Consider the following 17,713-nt stretch of genomic DNA (forward strand, 5'->3'; position numbering starts at 1 on the left):
ATTGTCCGGTCCAAAATGTCAATGATGCCAAAGCTGAGAAACGCTGCTTTATATACTACTATCACAGATGTACATAGTCATTCATTTTACTGATCTCTAGACATCAGAGATAAAAGAATATAATAGAAATCTAACATAAGTTTAAATATATGGAACTGTAAGATTTTGGCCTTGTTAGTGAACCCAGAGATAGCTAACATCTAACACTAAAGTAAGTTTATTATGTATCAAATGCTGTTCCAAGCCCTCATTAACTCATTTAACCCTCGTAATTACTGCATACTGTAAGTACTATCATTATCGCCATCTTACAGATGAGAAAACTAAGGCAGAGAGAAGGTTACTTGCCCAATGTCAAACTGCAGCTAATGCCTGAGCTTAAAACCCAGGTGGCCTGACACAGAGCCCACGCTTTGACCCACCACCCCCGTAGTCCATGAGGACCCGTACCCTCAGCGGGACAGACCACAGTGAGGCAAACCCCACAGCTTCTCAGTGCAGTCCACCCCATCATTAGGTGCCTTTACATGTTGGAGTGTTCTCTACATTCCTCAGAATTCTCCCATTATCTTTCACCCATTGGTTCTAGCTCTCCTTTTTAGAGTAATTCAGAATATTATTTCCATGGTCACCTTTTGAATGTTTGAAGACATAACCTATGTCCTCGAATATTGTTCACGCAATCTGCTTTCCGATCCCTCTCGCCCCAGCCATGCCCGTCGTCTGGATGTGCTCACGGCTTGGAGCGGCCCTGCTGCCAGGTGTTCAGCTCTGCCACTCAGGGGCAGGGCAGACAGCTCAGGTCCCCCAGGGACAGGCACACAGCAAACCTAACCCTATCAGAAAAAGGAAGGCTCCCTGCCCTAACGGCAAACACTGCTGCCAACAGCGCAAACTTTTTAAAAAGTTTTTGTCTTTTTGAAGTTTTATCTGGGGCTGGGGCTGGGGCTGCAGTGGGATCAGAGGTAGAGTTAGTGTCAAAATCCAAGAAAACAGAAAAGACAGAACGCTGTGTTTAAGGGAAAGCCCGCCCTCTCAAATGGAAAAGGGCTGGGCTAGGAGCAGGGAAAAAACTAACGTTGACAGACTCTGCAACGATCAGCCATCTGGCAAATAGGCACACCGCCTTTGCGGCATGGACCCACTGTCCCTGAGCCCTACCCATGAGGCATGGTCCCAGTGACAGACGCAGTGACATGCGGCATCGCCAGAGAGAAAGGACCACACCCAGCCTGCATTGTGAGGCTGTCCAGTCCAGCGCTGAGGGGAATAGAGTGGAGAGAGCCGCAGGGGAGAGAGGCCTCTGGCTGTCTTCAAAATCAACAGTCAATAAGGGGCAGGACCCCAATCTGCACCCCCTGAGGCCCAGGCTCACCCTCTGAACCGCCCCCACACACCCCACCCCCCAACACACACATATCACCACTCTGACAAACATCCAGATCTGAGTTTTGAAGAATCAGTGCCATTTCTCTCTTTCTCTGTAAACCAATGAGGGGAGCGGCTTCCTTTTTGTTGAACTGACACTGCTGTTACTTGAGGATTACCAGAAATATGAGGCTGTGCTCAGTACATTTCCACCGCACACCTGACTGCCTTTCGCACCCTGGGGTGTCGGCTGTGGCCGCCTGGACAGCAGAGCAGAAGGGAGGGCGATCCGCTCTGGCTACCCGCCCCCCCAATTCACCAGGCTAAAATACAGGCCCCTGTGGAGGAAGCTTCATTCTAAACCCAAGCTCCATTCCAAGGCAGCTTGTTCCCTCATTCCTCTCATTCTTGACCGCTTGGCCTTAAAACCTGTGTCCGCAGATGAGAAGGTGGGAGCTGGATTTCCCTCAGCATCCTGCGTTCCTCAGACTTTGGGAAGTCGTAGAAGAGTTACTGAGATTTCCAGCCTGTTCCCCACACTGAAGTTGAGTTCCCTGGACTCGTACGAAGTGTTTTCAGGGTTCCTTTAAATAAGACTGAGCCCCCAACCTGTCAGTCTATAGGATCTGGCCCAAACAGTGCTTGGTTATTAAAAGGCCATACCCATCCAGAGACAAGGGCGGACAAGCTGAAAAGCTCTCAGGGACTTCTCAAACAAAGAAATTAGACTAACTTCAGAATTTAACCAAGTTAAAAAGCACAAAATTTTATCAAAGGGAGAAAAGTGATTAACTTAACATCTATAGTAGATTATCTATAACTAATGTATTGGTCCCCAAACTGTTACACATTAGAATCCCTTGGGGACCCAGACATGTTCTCCCAGAATGTCTGGGGAGGAGACAGTCATCAATATATATTTTTTTAAAGATCATTAGGTGATTTCAATGTATACAAAGTTTAAGAACCACTGAGCTAATCAATACATAGTTTTTAAGCACCTATTTGGTACCCAGCCATAGTGGATCCCTATCCTCAAAGCGGTCATATGATCTGGTAGGGAAGAAGAGTCTGCAGAACTTCAAAGCTGAAAGATTATCTGCTAAGGGCAGCCTCTTCACGGTCACACAAGGACCGTGTGCAAAGACCCTCTGAAAGCTGGATCACTCGACCCCCCAGGCCAGTGCTCCTCCTACCTTGCCAATCCCCCTCCTTTCCTTTTCACCCTCAAAGGATAACCTCAAAATGTGAACGATTCAGTTTGAGCCAAAAAAAAAAAAAAAAGTCCATCTGATGTCACTGCCAATCAATCATCTCCAATTCAACAGGGATGGTTGGGCTTCCGGCTTTTCTCCAGTTGTTCTACACATTACCTTTTTCAATGCTAAGTGCTTCTTGACAGCAAGAAAAGTGCTTCTTCCTCCTTCCTGGGCCCACAGTCCCTCAGGTAGCACTACAGGTGCAGCAGCCACCAACAAACTAGGGTCAAGCTCAGAGGCTAGAGCCTCAGTCTGGCCACCAGCGAGCTAGGTGACCTTCTGTCCAATCATCCATCACAATGACCTAGAATATTTCCAATATTCCTGGAATATTTCTAGGATTTAAGAAGGTTTAGAAGAATCCTCTAGTGTCCTAAAACTCCCAATGGCAGTCCGGTCCCCTCAAAGCAGAAGCCACGTGACCCTCATAAGCACCCTGCCCAACCCCGGTGTTGGGGGCTCTGCTTGGCATTGCGTGAGGGATGCTCAGATGCCTGCGAGGTGGTGGAGCGAGGAGCTATTTGTTCCAGCTCCTGCCCTCCCATCTTCTCTCACAGGCTGGAGGGCACACCCATCCTCCTGTTCTACCCCATTACCTGCCCACCACCCCCCAGAATAGCTCAGTCCCGGCCCCAAGACCTGGTCTTTGCATTATCAGTACACACTCCAGTGATCTAGACTCTGTTGACTTTGCAGCTGCTACGAGCCATCCCCATCGGGGTCGGCCAGGTGTACGGCTGTGACAATCCCTGGACGGGTAGCATGTTCCTGGTGGCTCTGTTCATCTGCTCGCCACTCATCTGCTTGCATGCAGCCATTGGCTCAATCGTGGGGATGCTAGCAGGTAAGACAAGGCCCCTCTGTGCAGCGATAATTTTCCTGAGGTCGGCCTCCCCTGCACACAAAAAGTATCCTAGACTTACTGTCTTCGCTGGAGTTTTTGAACACTTTCAGGGGTAGAGACTTACTTTTCCCTTCCTTGGATCTCCAAAGGGAGCAGATGGTAGGAGGAGGATATGTGGAGAGATGCAAAAGGAATGAAGACAGGCTGGCCTGCAAACCGAGTCCCTAGGACTGAGAGTGGGAGCAGCAGCAGAGCAGGCGGGGGCATGAGTGACCCAACGCCGATAGCTCAAAGAAAAATGAGTTAGCTAAAAGAAAAATTTCCTCAAAAGCTGGATTGCCATTTGACAAATGCGATTTAATCTTTCTACATATGTGTCTGTGTATGCGCACACATTTACATATGTATATGCGGACATAGAGTCGGAAACTAGGGTTGGAGTCATTGGGAATAGGAGCCTGTTGACTTATTCCAACATTTTTCAAAAATGTCATGGAAGCAGAACTTTAAAAAGACTTATTTGGGAACAACTTCAAACAGAAAATTACAAAAATAAAAGTAGCACAAGAGGCACTCATAAATTCACTCATCGTTCCCATCCTACCCCATTTGTTGTATCATTTCTCTATCTCCATGTATCATATGTATACATACCTACTTTCCTCTCAATCTTTTTGAAGCAGAACATCTTCAGTTGAAACCTTGTTTGCTAAAAACACAGCCACTCTGGCTAAAGGAGAGGGGAGAGCCCGGAGGCCCAGCACCACGGCCTCCCCTCACCCCGGAAGCACCTCTGTGGGAAATCTTTGGAAAACAGCTCAGAAACCACTCCCTCTTTCCATTGTTGGTTTCCTGAGACCAGACACCATTAGTAGAGGCTCCTCGGATGGATAGGGACGGGCCGTGGGGGAAATGGCCAGAGTGAGGCCACCCTGAGTCCCAGCACTGGCCACGAGGTGGCCTTTGTGCTGTGGCCCAGAACCAGCCAAAAGCACCACACCTTGTCCCACAGCCCTGACACTGGCCACGCCCTTTGAGATGATCTACACTGGCCTCTGGAGCTACAACTGCGTCCTCTCCTGCATCGCCATCGGCGGCATGTTCTACGCCCTTACCTGGCAGACTCACCTGCTGGCCCTTGTCTGCGGTGGGTACTGGGGAAAGCTGACAATCAAGTCCCTCTGCTAGTCCTTCCTCCCCGCTGCCCTTGATGACATGGAGTTCATGGTGACCTCTAATCAGATCTGAGCATCTGGGATAGAAGGACCAGTGGCTTGGATCTTTAACACCTGGGGGACTTGAGCGTTCTCCTCTGTCAGATGGAGTTGCAAAAACTATTACTGTTATTATATTTACACAGCGCTGGAAAACTTATGAGAAAATCACACATACCTTTCCTCATGTGCTAGTGGTGGAATCCCTGCTCCCAGCGAGTCCTCATTTGACAACTATTGGTAGGGCACCCAGTGCCAGGCCCGTGGAAGACACAGTGGTGACCAAATCCTCTTAGAGACGTGGTCTAGTAGAGGAGAAGTCATTGCACAATTATTAAGGTTGTGAAGTCTAAAAAGATTGTTGGAAAGGTCGAGTGAGATGGTCTATCTGGGAGCACTGAGGTCTAAGAAAATTATAACACAGCTCCCCAGAAGCTTGAATTCCATAGGGTAAACAGAGAATGCTGTCCAAAGAGAAACCAGCCACAGTCCTTACTGGGTCTCCACCCAGCCTTGTGTTCTGTGCTGTCTAAACATAGGAACTCACTTAATTCTCCCAGGATCACTACCAGGCATAGATCGTCAGCCCCATTTTGCAGATGAGGAAATGAGACTCAGAGTGGTTCATGAAACTGCCCTAGAACACAACTATTAATGGCAGAAGCGAGAGTCAAACCCCAGTCCCACCTTTCCCCCTGCCTTCCTGTCCTACCTCGCTTCTGTTTCCTGGAACAGCAGGACTTTAAGAAGGAAAGCTAGAGACACGTAGAAGGCAGAAGAGCATCCAAAAGAGCTTTTCTTTTGTTTACCCCCCCCTTAAGTGTAGAAATTTGAAGTGACTTCCATGTCCCTTGTGTCCCCCTCAGCAGCCAGCACGAGGATGGACATGGAGACAGTAGACTCAGTAAATATTTAAGTCAAGAGCTAGGTATTTTGAAGTTAGACTGTAACCACCTTTGGCCTCCAGGGAAGTGGCAGAGTCCTGTGGCTAGAACCATCTGGGAAGGCTTCAGAGGGAGGCTGGGGTTTCTATCAGTGCTTTCAGGGTGGGATTTCGATAGGTAAAGAGAGGGAAAAGGTGTTCTTGACAGAGGAACAGAAAGGGCAAATGGGCAGGGGCAGGAGAAGCTTGTTCAGAGGCAGCAGGAGAATGGCAGAGGTCCCCTAACTCTCCTGGGGGCTCACATCCTGTGGTTGAACCCAGATGCCTGGCTTCTTGGGATGAATTCAGGGACCCAATAAGGTCCTGCCCTGATGGGATGTGGTGAGGGTCCAACAGCATTATGGTCACTCAGAATCTTGGACAGGAAGGACCCTGTCTGGAGCTCATATAGTCTGACGACTCACCCCCAAGACAGGTAATCTTCCTGCCTCTAGCCTGTGCTATATCATCGCCAAAGGCAGCGCTGACAAGCAAAAGATGCTTATGACTTCTGACTCTGTGCAAGGCCACTGTGGACCTGGGAGGGGATAAAAAGATATGTAAGCTTTACTCTCTGCCCTCAGAGAATGCATGGTCTGGTGGGAGATGGGCCACACCTACCGTAAAGATAACTAACAAAGTCAGGCAAACACCCCCGAGGTCAGGGTGTGGTGTAGACACAGAGGCTGCTGGAGACAGAGTGGGACCCCTGCTCTTGGAGAGGGGTGAGGTTGGGCCCTGGGGAGCTAACGTGATGGTCCTTGTTCCAACACAGCCCTGTTCTGTGCATACATGGAAGCGGCCCTCTCCAACATGATGGCGGTGGTAAGTCTGGGCTCTGTGAACACTGCCCTTCCCCAGCCAGGGTTTCAGAATGTATGGAATCTTGTGGAAGAATTCTGAATGGGCTGTGGTAGTGGGTGCTCCATACAATGCCTTTGCCAGTGTTTATCCATAGTTAGTCCAGAGAAGGACTGGCAAGTGTGTACATGTACCTCTGAGGTGAGGTGTGTGTGTGTGTGTGTGTGTGTGTGTGTGTGTGAGAGAGAGAGAGAGAGAGAGAGAGAGAGAGAGAGAGAGAGACAGAGACAGAGAGCAAGAGAGAGACAGAGACAGAGACAGAGAGCAAGAGAGATGCAACCAGCAGTGGAGAACATCGATGGACATATAGAGTACTTGTGTTTGGCTGGACGTGGGAGTTCATCCATTGCTAGGCCAATTTTCAGCATCATCATTAAAAAACTCTGATTGTGTCCAAAGATGACAGCACCTCAAATCCCTAGACCAACTGCTCTGACATTGCGTCTAGACATCAATGCCATCACTAGAGAAGGATCCCCATCCTCAACCCCTGCTACATCCTCCCCCCCAGGGTCCCCACAGCCTAAGGACACTTTCAGCCCCCAATGCTTTTGTTTCCAGGTCGGTGTGCCGCCAGGCACCTGGGCCTTCTGCCTCTCCACCCTCATCTTCCTACTCCTGACAACCAACAACCCCGCCATCTACAAGCTCCCACTCAGCGAAGTCACCTACCCAGAGGCCAACCGCGTCTATTACCTGACAGTAAAAAGCAGGGAAGAAGAGAAGTCCCCCAGCGGTGACTAGCCAAGTTTCAGGCAGAAATGCTCTTTGCCTGGACCTTGTTTCTGTTTCCTGTGGTCTCAGTTCTGGGTCAATCGGCTGCAGCGCTCACCTTTTTTGCCTCTCCTTGCACCTCCCTGGAATCAAACACATCCGTAACTCTCCCGATGCTGGTTTTCTCTCTTTGCCCAAATTGCCAGAACTATTCACCGTGTGGCATTAGAGGAAGTTGGTAATGAGCTTGCTGGAGCTAGAAGTAAGGCCTGTGTTTTAAATGTTATTGACTTAAAACTAAAACATGATTTGTATTTAGTCTTTTAGGAAGGTGATTAAGATAATTTTTTTTTGGCATGTTTAACTAAATAATAGATGCTATAAAACTCAACTTGCTGAGTGGTTCCTAGGCAGACATGGAGTGGGTGAAAATTCAGGGCACACGTGCAGGGAATTGAAGGCACCATAGTGCACAGAGCTAATGGCTGTTGGTTACATTTAACTTTATATAAAAGAGAATTTCACACTGGTAAGTTTTAAAGTCAAAACAGGGACAACTAGGGGATTGAAGGTGTCTAAACAGGGAGTCTCAAGCATTCAGTGGTCAGAGTAAAGGACAAGATGATACTCCATAGCAGGAAGGAATTCATCAATTAGAACCCCATATGGCTTTTATTATGAGGGATAAGAATCTCTCAGTGTAGCTCAAACCAGCAACTTCAAGCAGAAATTTCAGTTGAAGAAAGTAGGTGACGTTGGTGTGTGAAAAGCTGAGGAAATTTAGTTGATATTTCTATTTGTTTGTGGGAGTCAGAGGCTCTGTGGGGTCTATGATACTTAAATGGTTAGCCTTGACTATAGAAGGACAAACAACTACCTATGAATTTTATAATTTGGCTTCCCAATTAATATAGTCATTAGTTTGCATTCAATCTTTAGTTGTATACAGATTAGAGGTTAACAAACTTTTTCTGGAAAGGGTCACATAGTAAATATTTTCAGCTCAGGAAGCTGTACAGACTCTTTTACAAATACTCAACTCTGTTACTGTAGCCAAAAACAGTCTTAGATAGTATGTAAATGAAAGAATTTGGTTGTGTTCCAATAAGACTTTATTAAATGGGCAGCGAGCTAGATTTGGCCCGCAAGCATCCAGCACCTGATATAGATGATCAACGTTATAATCAGGAGCTGATGGACACTGGGCAGTCCCTGAGGGCCACCACCAGGTTCTTTACAATAGACATAGCCACAAAGGCATTTAAATGCTGGGTGATAGTACGAAGATTCTTAGGAAATGGAAGGAACTCAAATGTGATTAATATGACCAGAATCAGGAAGGTCTGACCTGAGGCTCTAAGAGAATTGACAGACCCAGTGATGTGTACTAGGAGATGCAGTTTTACATTGTCCCTTCTTCCATATAAATGTCTAGGAACTGCTCCTGAGGCTCAGTGTCCTCGGCCCTCTGACTGTTTTTCCCTCTGCCAGCAGGCGCACCACCATGGGAGGAAGAAAAAACTGTGACACTTTAGTGCAGGAGTTTCCAGCAGGAAGAGCAGAGGGGATCAGAGAGCCTTCAGGGTTGGAAGGGAGTGTGAAGGCCAGCTGGTCCCCCATCCTATGATGCATGAATGCACTTATGGGGAGGACAGGGGCTTCACTTCTTATATTAAACTACCCAAATTGGAGGGGAGACCCCCCAAGGTATTCGGACAAGAGATGATAAAACCAGAGATGACCCTGCAAATTGCCCTAGGAAATCCCCTCGCCTTTCATTAAGCCCCTGAGAGGCTCCGCCTGAGAATTGGTTCTGATGGAACTGTGTTTTATTAGACTTGCAAGGGAGGAAAACTAATTAGATATGAAAAATTCTTTCAGTTCGCATGGATAACATTATTTCACCCCCTCCCTTCTTTCCCCACCCTCCTTCATAGTTTGTCATTTACAAGGTACCACCTTGGTCACAGATCTCTGGGTTTTGGGGTTTATTTTCCCTAAGTTCCCACTTTACCCTCCACCCCCCCCCCCCGCCCCAGGAATTAAAAGTTAACTGTATTGTATCCATTTGAAGATGGATGGATACAAGCTAAGTTAGTCAGAAAAAGGAAAAAATATATGCTTTGCACTTCTGGAAAAACCACAGGGCCCCAGAAATTCTATAATATACTGTGATCACAATGCCAGATATTTATGCAGCAATAGAAAACAAATTATCTACTAGTTTGATATAAGAAGGAAATAGCTGGATAAAGTATTGTTAATCACTACTCGTTTGCCAAGAGAAATCATACAGGAGTGACAAAATGTTTTAAACACATCTTTTTGGGCTAAGATGCAGAAAATTGATGTTATTTCCCAAATGTTAAACAAGCTCCTCCTGGAGGCAGAACAAATCTCATTAAGCCAGACTCACAGGCAGATGCCATGTCTCTCATGGGCATGGATGAGGGTGGGGCAGAAGTAAAAATCCCCACTCCCCTAAGAAAAGTCTGCCCAGTGCAGGTCACACCGTCCGCAGGCTATGGACAGATGCCCAGATGTCCTCTGAAGTAGCCCAGTTAGTCTTATGGGACGGGGGCGCTCCCTGAACTGATTTGGGTCTGCAGTCACCAGCACTTGCGCATGTCACAGACTCTCTGAGTGTGTAGTGGCAGGAGCCCTAACTTACAGATTCTCACTATCAGCATGACATTGCACAGGAGCAGGCCACCAGGAGGGAAGGAGAGAGGTTTGGGGTCCACGTCTCAGCTGTTTTGTGCTACCACCCCAAACTACCAGCAGTGGCTCTTGGTTATATAAATGATAATTGAGCATAAGTATTTATTGCTGAACATTAATAAGCAGTCATTAAAGAGAGTAGGAATGTAAGTATGGGGTGGGGGAAAAGGTGGGGCTTTAGAGGAGACATTGTCCTAACTTTTTCTGTCACACATACCTCTCTCCACTATCCCCAGATCTCACCTTTGGTCTCATCATTTCCCCTTCCCATGTTCATCTTTACCCCTACACCGAAGAGTTCTGTGTTGTCTGGCTGCACCTCGAATCACCCTTCCAATCTCTGCTATGTTAATTGACAGAGGCAAGTTTTCTTCTACTTCTTGATCAACCTTGAGAGTTTGTTTGCTACAATAATCCATTTTATCAGTTTGAAAATTTCGTTGCCATAGAATTATGAGTTACATTCCCACAATAATTTCAGTCTCTCCTGTACCTGTCCTTTTGTCTCCTTTGTAATTTCTAATGTTATGTAATTTTGCTGTCTCTTTTCTTCAATCAAGTTTGTGAGAGTTTCATCCATTTTATTGACTTTGTCAAAGCAGAAGTTTGAAATTTGACTCTTCCATTTGTTTTCAGTTTGTTTTCTATTTTATTGATTTATTTTTTCTGTTTTCCCATGGTTTATTTAAGTGTTTTTCTTTTTCAATGTTTTTAAATTGATGTAAAGTTTTTTCTCATTTTAAATCTTTCTCTTTTAACAACGAAAGCATTTAATGCTATTACTTCTCTCCTGAGTACAGCTTTAGCTATGTGCTGTAGGTTTTGGTATAAAGTATTCTATTTTCATCAGTTTTTAACTAGTTTGTAATTTTAGTCTTGATATCTCTTTGATCTAGAATTTTTTAAGAATGTGTTTCTTAATTTTCAGCAGCTAGGATCTTTTGATATTTTTAAACTTCTTGAATCATAAGCAGAGAATATGGCCTGTAAAATCTCTATTTTAAAATTTTATGAGTTTTTCTTCATACCCAAGTACTTGATTGCATTTGGACACATAAAATGCATATATTCTATTTGAAGGAAATACATATTAAATTGATTGATTAATTGCATCATTCATTTCTTCTATGTGCTTGTTTATTTTTTGTCTATGAGATCTTAAATCTGAAAAGGGTTTATTCAAATTCAACTATAATTGTATGGTTTTATTAAACTCCTGGCATTTCTAAATCATTTGTCTCATATATTCAACAGCTACATTTTTTTTTAACAGCTACATTTTTGATGTCTATTGACTATCGTTGATTCTTCATAAAATTTATTTTACTATTACAAACTGCACGTCTGTATCCTTGTTAGTGCTTTTAACTTCATTCCAACATATCTGACAGTAATGTTGCCACATCTCCTTTTTTTCTGATATTTTCTTATCGTTTTGTGTTAACATTTATCATTTTAACTTTATCATTTTCATTTAACTGTATTTCTTTAAATAACATACAGTGATATTTTATATTTAACCTAATCTTAGTGTTTCCATAATTTAATAGGATAATGCAGCCTCTTCATACTTAGCGTAACAACCAATACACTCATTTTATTTCTTGCACTTTATTTTTTACTATTTTTCGTTACTGCTTTTGCTTTTTCACTTTCCTCATTTTGCACTTTTGACCATGTTACTATCTTTTCCTCTTTTCCCTTTATTTTGAAGGTCTGCTCTTCCTTTCCATTTCACTAGTGGTTATCACCCCTTTTATGACATTCATAATCAAAAGTGTATTTTTTTATTATTATGTAAAAACAAGATGCCAAATAATTTACTCTGACAAGATATCCCGTTTCTCCAATGCTCCTTCATCACTCTGAGGAATAAAAACCTTTATATACTACTGCCCCGGGTCCCTGTTTTTACTTCTCCTGTATCTCTTACCCCTAGATTTTACTGATATCATTTGTCAATTTAAAAATTTTCCCTGCAGTATCTTTTTTTTTTTTTTTTTTTCACAAATCCTGACTTGGCTCCTATGTCACACATGCTCAGTAATCCTGTCATTGTCTATTTGGGTTTCCTCTTCATATTGGACATGTTACCTTTTATTAGTTTCCTCTATTCTTCACGTTTCCCTGTTTTATTCTTTGTTCTGATTCATTAATTGCCTGTTTAGGACTCTTTCTTGAGTATTTCTTCATTCTTCAAATAATATAGGAGCAAATACAAGTGACACGTCCTTTGATGATTTGCTTGTTTACAGTTTCTTTTTCTTGGAGGACGAATGACACTTTGGCTAGGGGAGGGGTCCCCAGGCTGCATGCAGCCTTTCCCCTCAGTGTCTGCAAGTATGGTGCCTTCGTTTTCTGGCTCTCAAATGTTACAAATGAGAAATCTGATGTTAATCTCACTTTTCACCTTTGTTAACAACCTGTTCTTTTTTTCCTAGGGGGTTGTACGATTTTCTCCTTATCTTTGGGGTTCAAGGATTTTATAAGCCTAAACGTATGTCTTTCCTCATCAATACTGCCTTTCAGTCTACAAATTCAAGTCTTCTGCTCAGCAACTTCTAACATTGGTTTGATTATTTCTTTTTCTCCCTCTCTTCCTTTTTCTGTCTCTGGGATGCCTAGTAGCCATATGTCAGTTCTCCTTAATCTCTGCTTTATCTTTTTACCATTCACATTTTTTCTCTGCTTCGAGATATTTCTTCCATTTGATCTTCCTGACCACTGATTCAGATTCCAACAGTAACCTTTCTTTCCTTCAATTCAACAAATAAGTTGAATTTTTTAGTTCAAAATCAGGTTTTTCATTTCAGAATATCTTTGGGATGGGGGCCAAAATTGAATCCCCGTGTATGTTTATATCATTCTTTAGTTGTTGCCTACCTCCTCTCGCTCCAGAAATCAGATATGGCTTCTGGTAACTATGGCCCCAAACTTCCACCTAGGCCCCTTATTCCATGACTGATGGGTTCCGGTATTGGTTGCTCAGGGACACTTGCCAACTTTTATGAGCAGAGACCCTAAAAACTATGCCTTCTGGCGTGACCTCAGTCACCCATTCATCCAGAAGACATTGTATGAGGAACATGTATTAATACGTTACTCAGGCCCCTGTTTGACAACAAACCGGGAAAGAATCAGACCAGTTCCTGCCTTCAAGGAATTCGTTTTATGGGAATTTGTCTGGCCAGCTGAGTGGTCTCACCTCAGGTGAAGAGGAAGCTCATACCACGGAGTACCTGAGGCACATAAGTTCACAGCATCCATTTCATTACTTTGAGTGAATTATCTAGTTGGGTTGGTCTTCTGTTCAGGGAAAACAGCAAGCATGACTTTAAGTGTCCCAGGAAATTTCTGTGCCTCTTCTCTTCTGTCTTGTCATTACCTACTGCCCAAACATTCCCAGTCATCCCTTCAGTTTAAGGCTTTGAATCTGTTAAAATATAAACATTCCTGGGAAGGTAACACAGTAAGCATGATTAGTCATTTGCACCTTAGGTTGAAGGAATCATTTCTGAGAATAGGTTGAATAAAAAAGAAGGAAAGAACACAAAGAAAAAAGTGGATAGCACATTTTAAGAGAGTCTTTGGCAAGGGAGAGCATGCTGAGATGAGGCCAAGCAGGGCGAATAAGGTCTGGAGCCCCCTTGTCCCATCAGGAATGATAATGAAGGTGCTGTATTTGGCTTCAGGGAAAGAAGAAATGGCTGGGGCAATGACTGCAGCATGAGGTAACACAAATGGAAGAAGTCAACTTACTCATTACTTCAGAGCATAGAACAAAGACCACTACAAGGGAATGATAAGCAGACAGACTTCGAATCAGTGAAGAGGGGTACTTTTTAACAATGAAAATTGCCTAATAAATGGCTGTCCTGTGAAACCCTGAGTTTCCTGCTTTGGTAGTGCAGAAACAGGAACTAGAGGCCTGTTGGGGATGCTTGATTTGGGTGAGGGTAGACCAGATGACCACTGTAAACTTTCTCTTCCAACTTCAGTGATTTCTATGAAATCATGGTCCTGAATTCCTACAGAGGAATGAAGAGGAGGTATCACTGAGGTGGCAAAAAGTTAAGAACATAAAAATCAAATGAACCAAAAATATATCATTGTTGCCTTTATAGCCTTTCTTGGAGCTTAACCAGTTAGCCATTTGGTCAGTTTATCGACATACTCAACATGGTTGCTTATGTGGGTGCAAGCTGAGGGACCAACATTGCTCGGCTGTGCCTTGTCCTAGGTCGTCTCCCCCCATCACTCCCCCCACAAGGGATTCTTATTCTGGTCAACCCTCTAAGATCTGCCCATCGAAAAACTTGATCTGCCTGGCCTGTATCTGTGGTTACAGCAAACCTATGTGCTTCCATTTGTTTGTGCTTCCTGTATGAGTCTTTGTTTTCCTGGGTCACGAAGGTTGCAAGGGCCTGGGGATAGCTATAATCTAAAAATCAGATAGGGGTTGGTAGTTTCAGTGTGGCTATGATATCTACTCAGTAAGCCACAGTCTCACTTGGCAACTTTAAAGACCTTCACTTTTTATGTGAAATTTTTGACTCGCCCAGCTTTTTCTCCCTCCTGCTTTTTGTAGAAGTTAGATCCATAGGGAATCCTTCTGTCTCTAATGGAACTAAACTTCTAAGGTCCCAAGGAGGGAGGTGAGAAGATAGCCAGAAAAGTCTTCTTAAACTCTGTGATTTGATGACTAAAAGCCTCCAGGCCCTTCCTACATAGGCTGCTGGAACAGAACTGAGTAAAGGAAGTAGTTCTCCAGAGAATTTTTAGCTCAACTTGCATTTATTCCTCATGCACTCTGACCTTTTCCTCTGGAGGAATCTGACTTTTCCAAATTTCATGTCTGGCGTGAAACTTCATTACAACCTCTTTCTGCTACAAGGTTGAAATGCAGAGGTGAAGGGAGCCATGAGCATAGTGAAGAAAACTTAATTCTGAAGTGAATTCTAATTGACTGAGCCATCATGGTAATAACCTGTAGGTATAGACAGATCTCTTGGGAGCTGTTGGTATCTGAACTGCAGTCTTTAGTAGGACCTGAGATGAGATTACATCTTGGCCTTCTGCTTTCCAAGAGAACACTTGATTGCCCCGTCCTGCAGTGTGTGACTGATACTCACTACACTTCTAAGCACCATGGCTCCATTTGGCTCATGGAATAGCACATAAACTTCCTGGATGGCTCCTCAGGTGTAATCATTTCTTGTCTTTTCAAATTGGTTACATGTTGTGCATGGGTAGCATCCCTGTTACTTTTGGCATAGATGCTTAGGGGACTGGAGTGAAGGAATCACAAGAAATTCGGGAGCCCTCAGGAGAGGTCAGAGCAAGAGGGCAAGAAATGAGCATCCGGGGCCGAGCCAAGAGATGAGCCAGTTGGGGGACCGGGAGAAGTGTCATCAGCAGACAATCATAAGCTCTGAATTTACACCAAGGGAGGCTCCCCCATCCCAGGAACTGTCTGCAGTCAGTTGCCCAACTGTCCCTGGAGTTTGGAACCTGCCGAATTCCTCTCCCTGTCACTCCCCGCCCTTTGCTTTTATTTGCTTTCCTTCTTCTGATGGCCCTCTGTGATAAGGACCCCTCTTTGGCAGCTCCAAAACACCTGGTACAGTGGTTAGGGGGGATTTGACGTCAGTGGAGAATTTGTCTACTCAGGTGTAGCTAATTTCCTCAGTGTAAGGTTCTGTTTCTGAACGTAAGTAGGCCACCTCACACCTGGTCACAGAGTGGAGAGGGAGGGAGAAGGGGAGAAGGGTACACAAGCTCCAGGGGGTAGGAAGGGCGATGCTTGACGCATTATATCATAAAACCAAACAAAACATGTTTGGATTGGTTCCCCCTCCCCAAACTCCAGCACACCAGACCCCATGGCCTCATGGGACTTGGGAGGGCTGGCTTCCCTAATATATAGAGCTCAGAGTTCTCTCTGGAGCCCATGGGTTAGGTCTTGCCCTTCTTGCTCTGAGAGGGTCCCATGGTGAGTCCCCAGGACACCAGTCAGTAGAAGTCAGAAAGAAGAAAGGTCTGAAAATTTCCACAGAACCTGAAAGACAGTATCCAGTATTGGGCTGTACAGAAATTTCCATTGAGATGCTGATAGCAACACTGTTCTCCAGCTTGTGCCCTGCCTGTCTGGGGAATTGAGTGAGTTTATTGAGGTTAGAAAGCAAATTGGCCCCCTATGGAAACAACACTTAGATGATTGCTTTAAAGGCAAATACTGGAGCAAGAATTCTAAGGAGAGTAACTGGCTGGTGATGCCTAGAGGACAGGGAAGCTACTGCTAGACAGTCCCCAGTTCTGTCCCTTTAAAGGAAATCCGCCTGATCAAACCAGGTCAGGGATCCGCATTCCCTGGGGAGTTTAGGAAGCAATCTTTTGTCGGGAAGGCCAGAGAAGTTGGCAAGCTCCAGAAAGAGCCTTTGTCTGTCTGTCCTCTCCCTCCTCCTCCCCGGTGCCCTTCCTCAACTGGAAGACATGCGCCAGGCATAGGGTTAGGAAATACAAAGGGAATTTACAGAAAGTTAGCAAGAGGATGGACTGCAGGGCTCCAGAAAGTGAAGGATTTCGGGTTTAGGGAGAAGTCCAACACCTGGAGCCGAGGACCAGAGACGCCGCCCAATCGGAAGCTTCTTCCTAAATTCTGGTGGCCTAGATTCCTCCAGCCCAGTGCAGGACATCGAAAGGAGCCCAGGTAAGAGGTCTTGGGGGGAGAGAAAGGGACCAGGTAGACCCCCTAGTCGACAGGGAGATCTGAGATTTCAAAGGAAGTAAAAAAAGAAAGGATGATTTTTTTCTGTTCCTTTCTTCTGTTGAGCTGCAGTGTCTGGGGAAGGGCCAGTCCTAGGACAGGGGACCTTACGAAGAACTCCGAAGAGAGTTTAAATTCAGGAAGCTTCAGAGTGGAAGAGCTCTTTTTTTATAGTTCAAACAACACACTTTATAGATGAGGAAACCGTGGCTTGTCCAAGGACCTGCCAGGTGATAAAAGAGCCTGAACAAATGTCCAAATGTTCTAACTCACAACCCTGAGCTCTTCTTGCCTATTTGGTGATGGAACCAGGATAGTCCATCAGCCCTCAAATCCCCTTACCACCATGCCTGCCCACTAGATGAGCCTTCATATTATTTGTCATCCTTTCCACAATTCTGTAATCCATAACTCTGACATTAGCACAGCACCATATGGAGTTGAGCTGTGGGATGCTAATACAGTGGGTTTGAAAACCTTCTCTCATCTACAGCCATGCTACCCTAAACAAGCCCGATCCCATCTGATCTCAGAAGCTAAGCACAGTTGGGCCTGCTTAGTACTTGGATGGGGGACCACCTAGGAAGACCAGGTGCTGTAGGTATAAAAAATAAAAAAAATAAGGGATTGTAAACTGACAAGGTCCTTGCAATCTGTGAGGTCAACAAGGGTTGCCTCACCTAAAAATTAAAAAAAAAAAAAAATTAAAAAAAAAAGAAAAGAAAACCTTCTCCCAGGAGTCATTACCTCCTTCTGCTTCCAGGGTGGTGGCACCTGGTCCAGGTATCTTAGCCCCTCTCCTCAGGTCTGGATCCCTTCTGTAGACATGCCTATAGGACTAGACCATCTCAGTATCCACGGACATCTTAACTCCCCAGCGAAACAGCCTAACTCCGTGGTGCCGCTCTCTTACACAGACATCTTAGACTACTGTAGACATATTCTGTGTAGCTACAGACAGCGGATGTTTCTGGAAGACAGATAACAGTGCCATAAGGCTCGATATTCCAGAATATTGAAGTTATCTGATCAAAGAATGGACGG

General features: G+C 44.8%; 1 protein-coding gene and 1 pseudogene across 4 annotated transcripts in view; both read left to right on the plus strand.

Annotated features, from left to right (window-relative positions):
- The window catches only part of SLC14A2 (solute carrier family 14 member 2), a 318,969-nt gene that overhangs the window by 279,231 nt on the left and 22,025 nt on the right, over positions 1-17,713 (plus strand). Inside the window, exons 7-10 of one of the 4 annotated variants that reach the window (XM_036230000.1) lie at positions 3,324-3,471; positions 4,484-4,618; positions 6,383-6,432; positions 7,030-7,204. In XM_036230000.1, the coding sequence (XP_036085893.1) occupies positions 3,324-3,471; positions 4,484-4,618; positions 6,383-6,432; positions 7,030-7,204 (508 nt within the window). Of the gene's footprint in view, positions 1-3,323; positions 3,472-4,483; positions 4,619-6,382; positions 6,433-7,029; positions 7,205-16,493; positions 16,613-17,713 lie in introns of those variants that run through there. The other 3 variants (XM_036230001.1, XM_036230002.1, XM_016147785.2) reach the window with 3 other exon arrangements.
- Positions 17,155-17,273, plus strand: LOC118610311 (annotated as a pseudogene).

Source organism: Rousettus aegyptiacus, unplaced genomic scaffold (genome assembly GCF_014176215.1).
Source record: "Rousettus aegyptiacus isolate mRouAeg1 unplaced genomic scaffold, mRouAeg1.p scaffold_m13_p_12, whole genome shotgun sequence".
Classification (NCBI taxonomy): domain Eukaryota; kingdom Metazoa; phylum Chordata; class Mammalia; order Chiroptera; family Pteropodidae; genus Rousettus; species Rousettus aegyptiacus.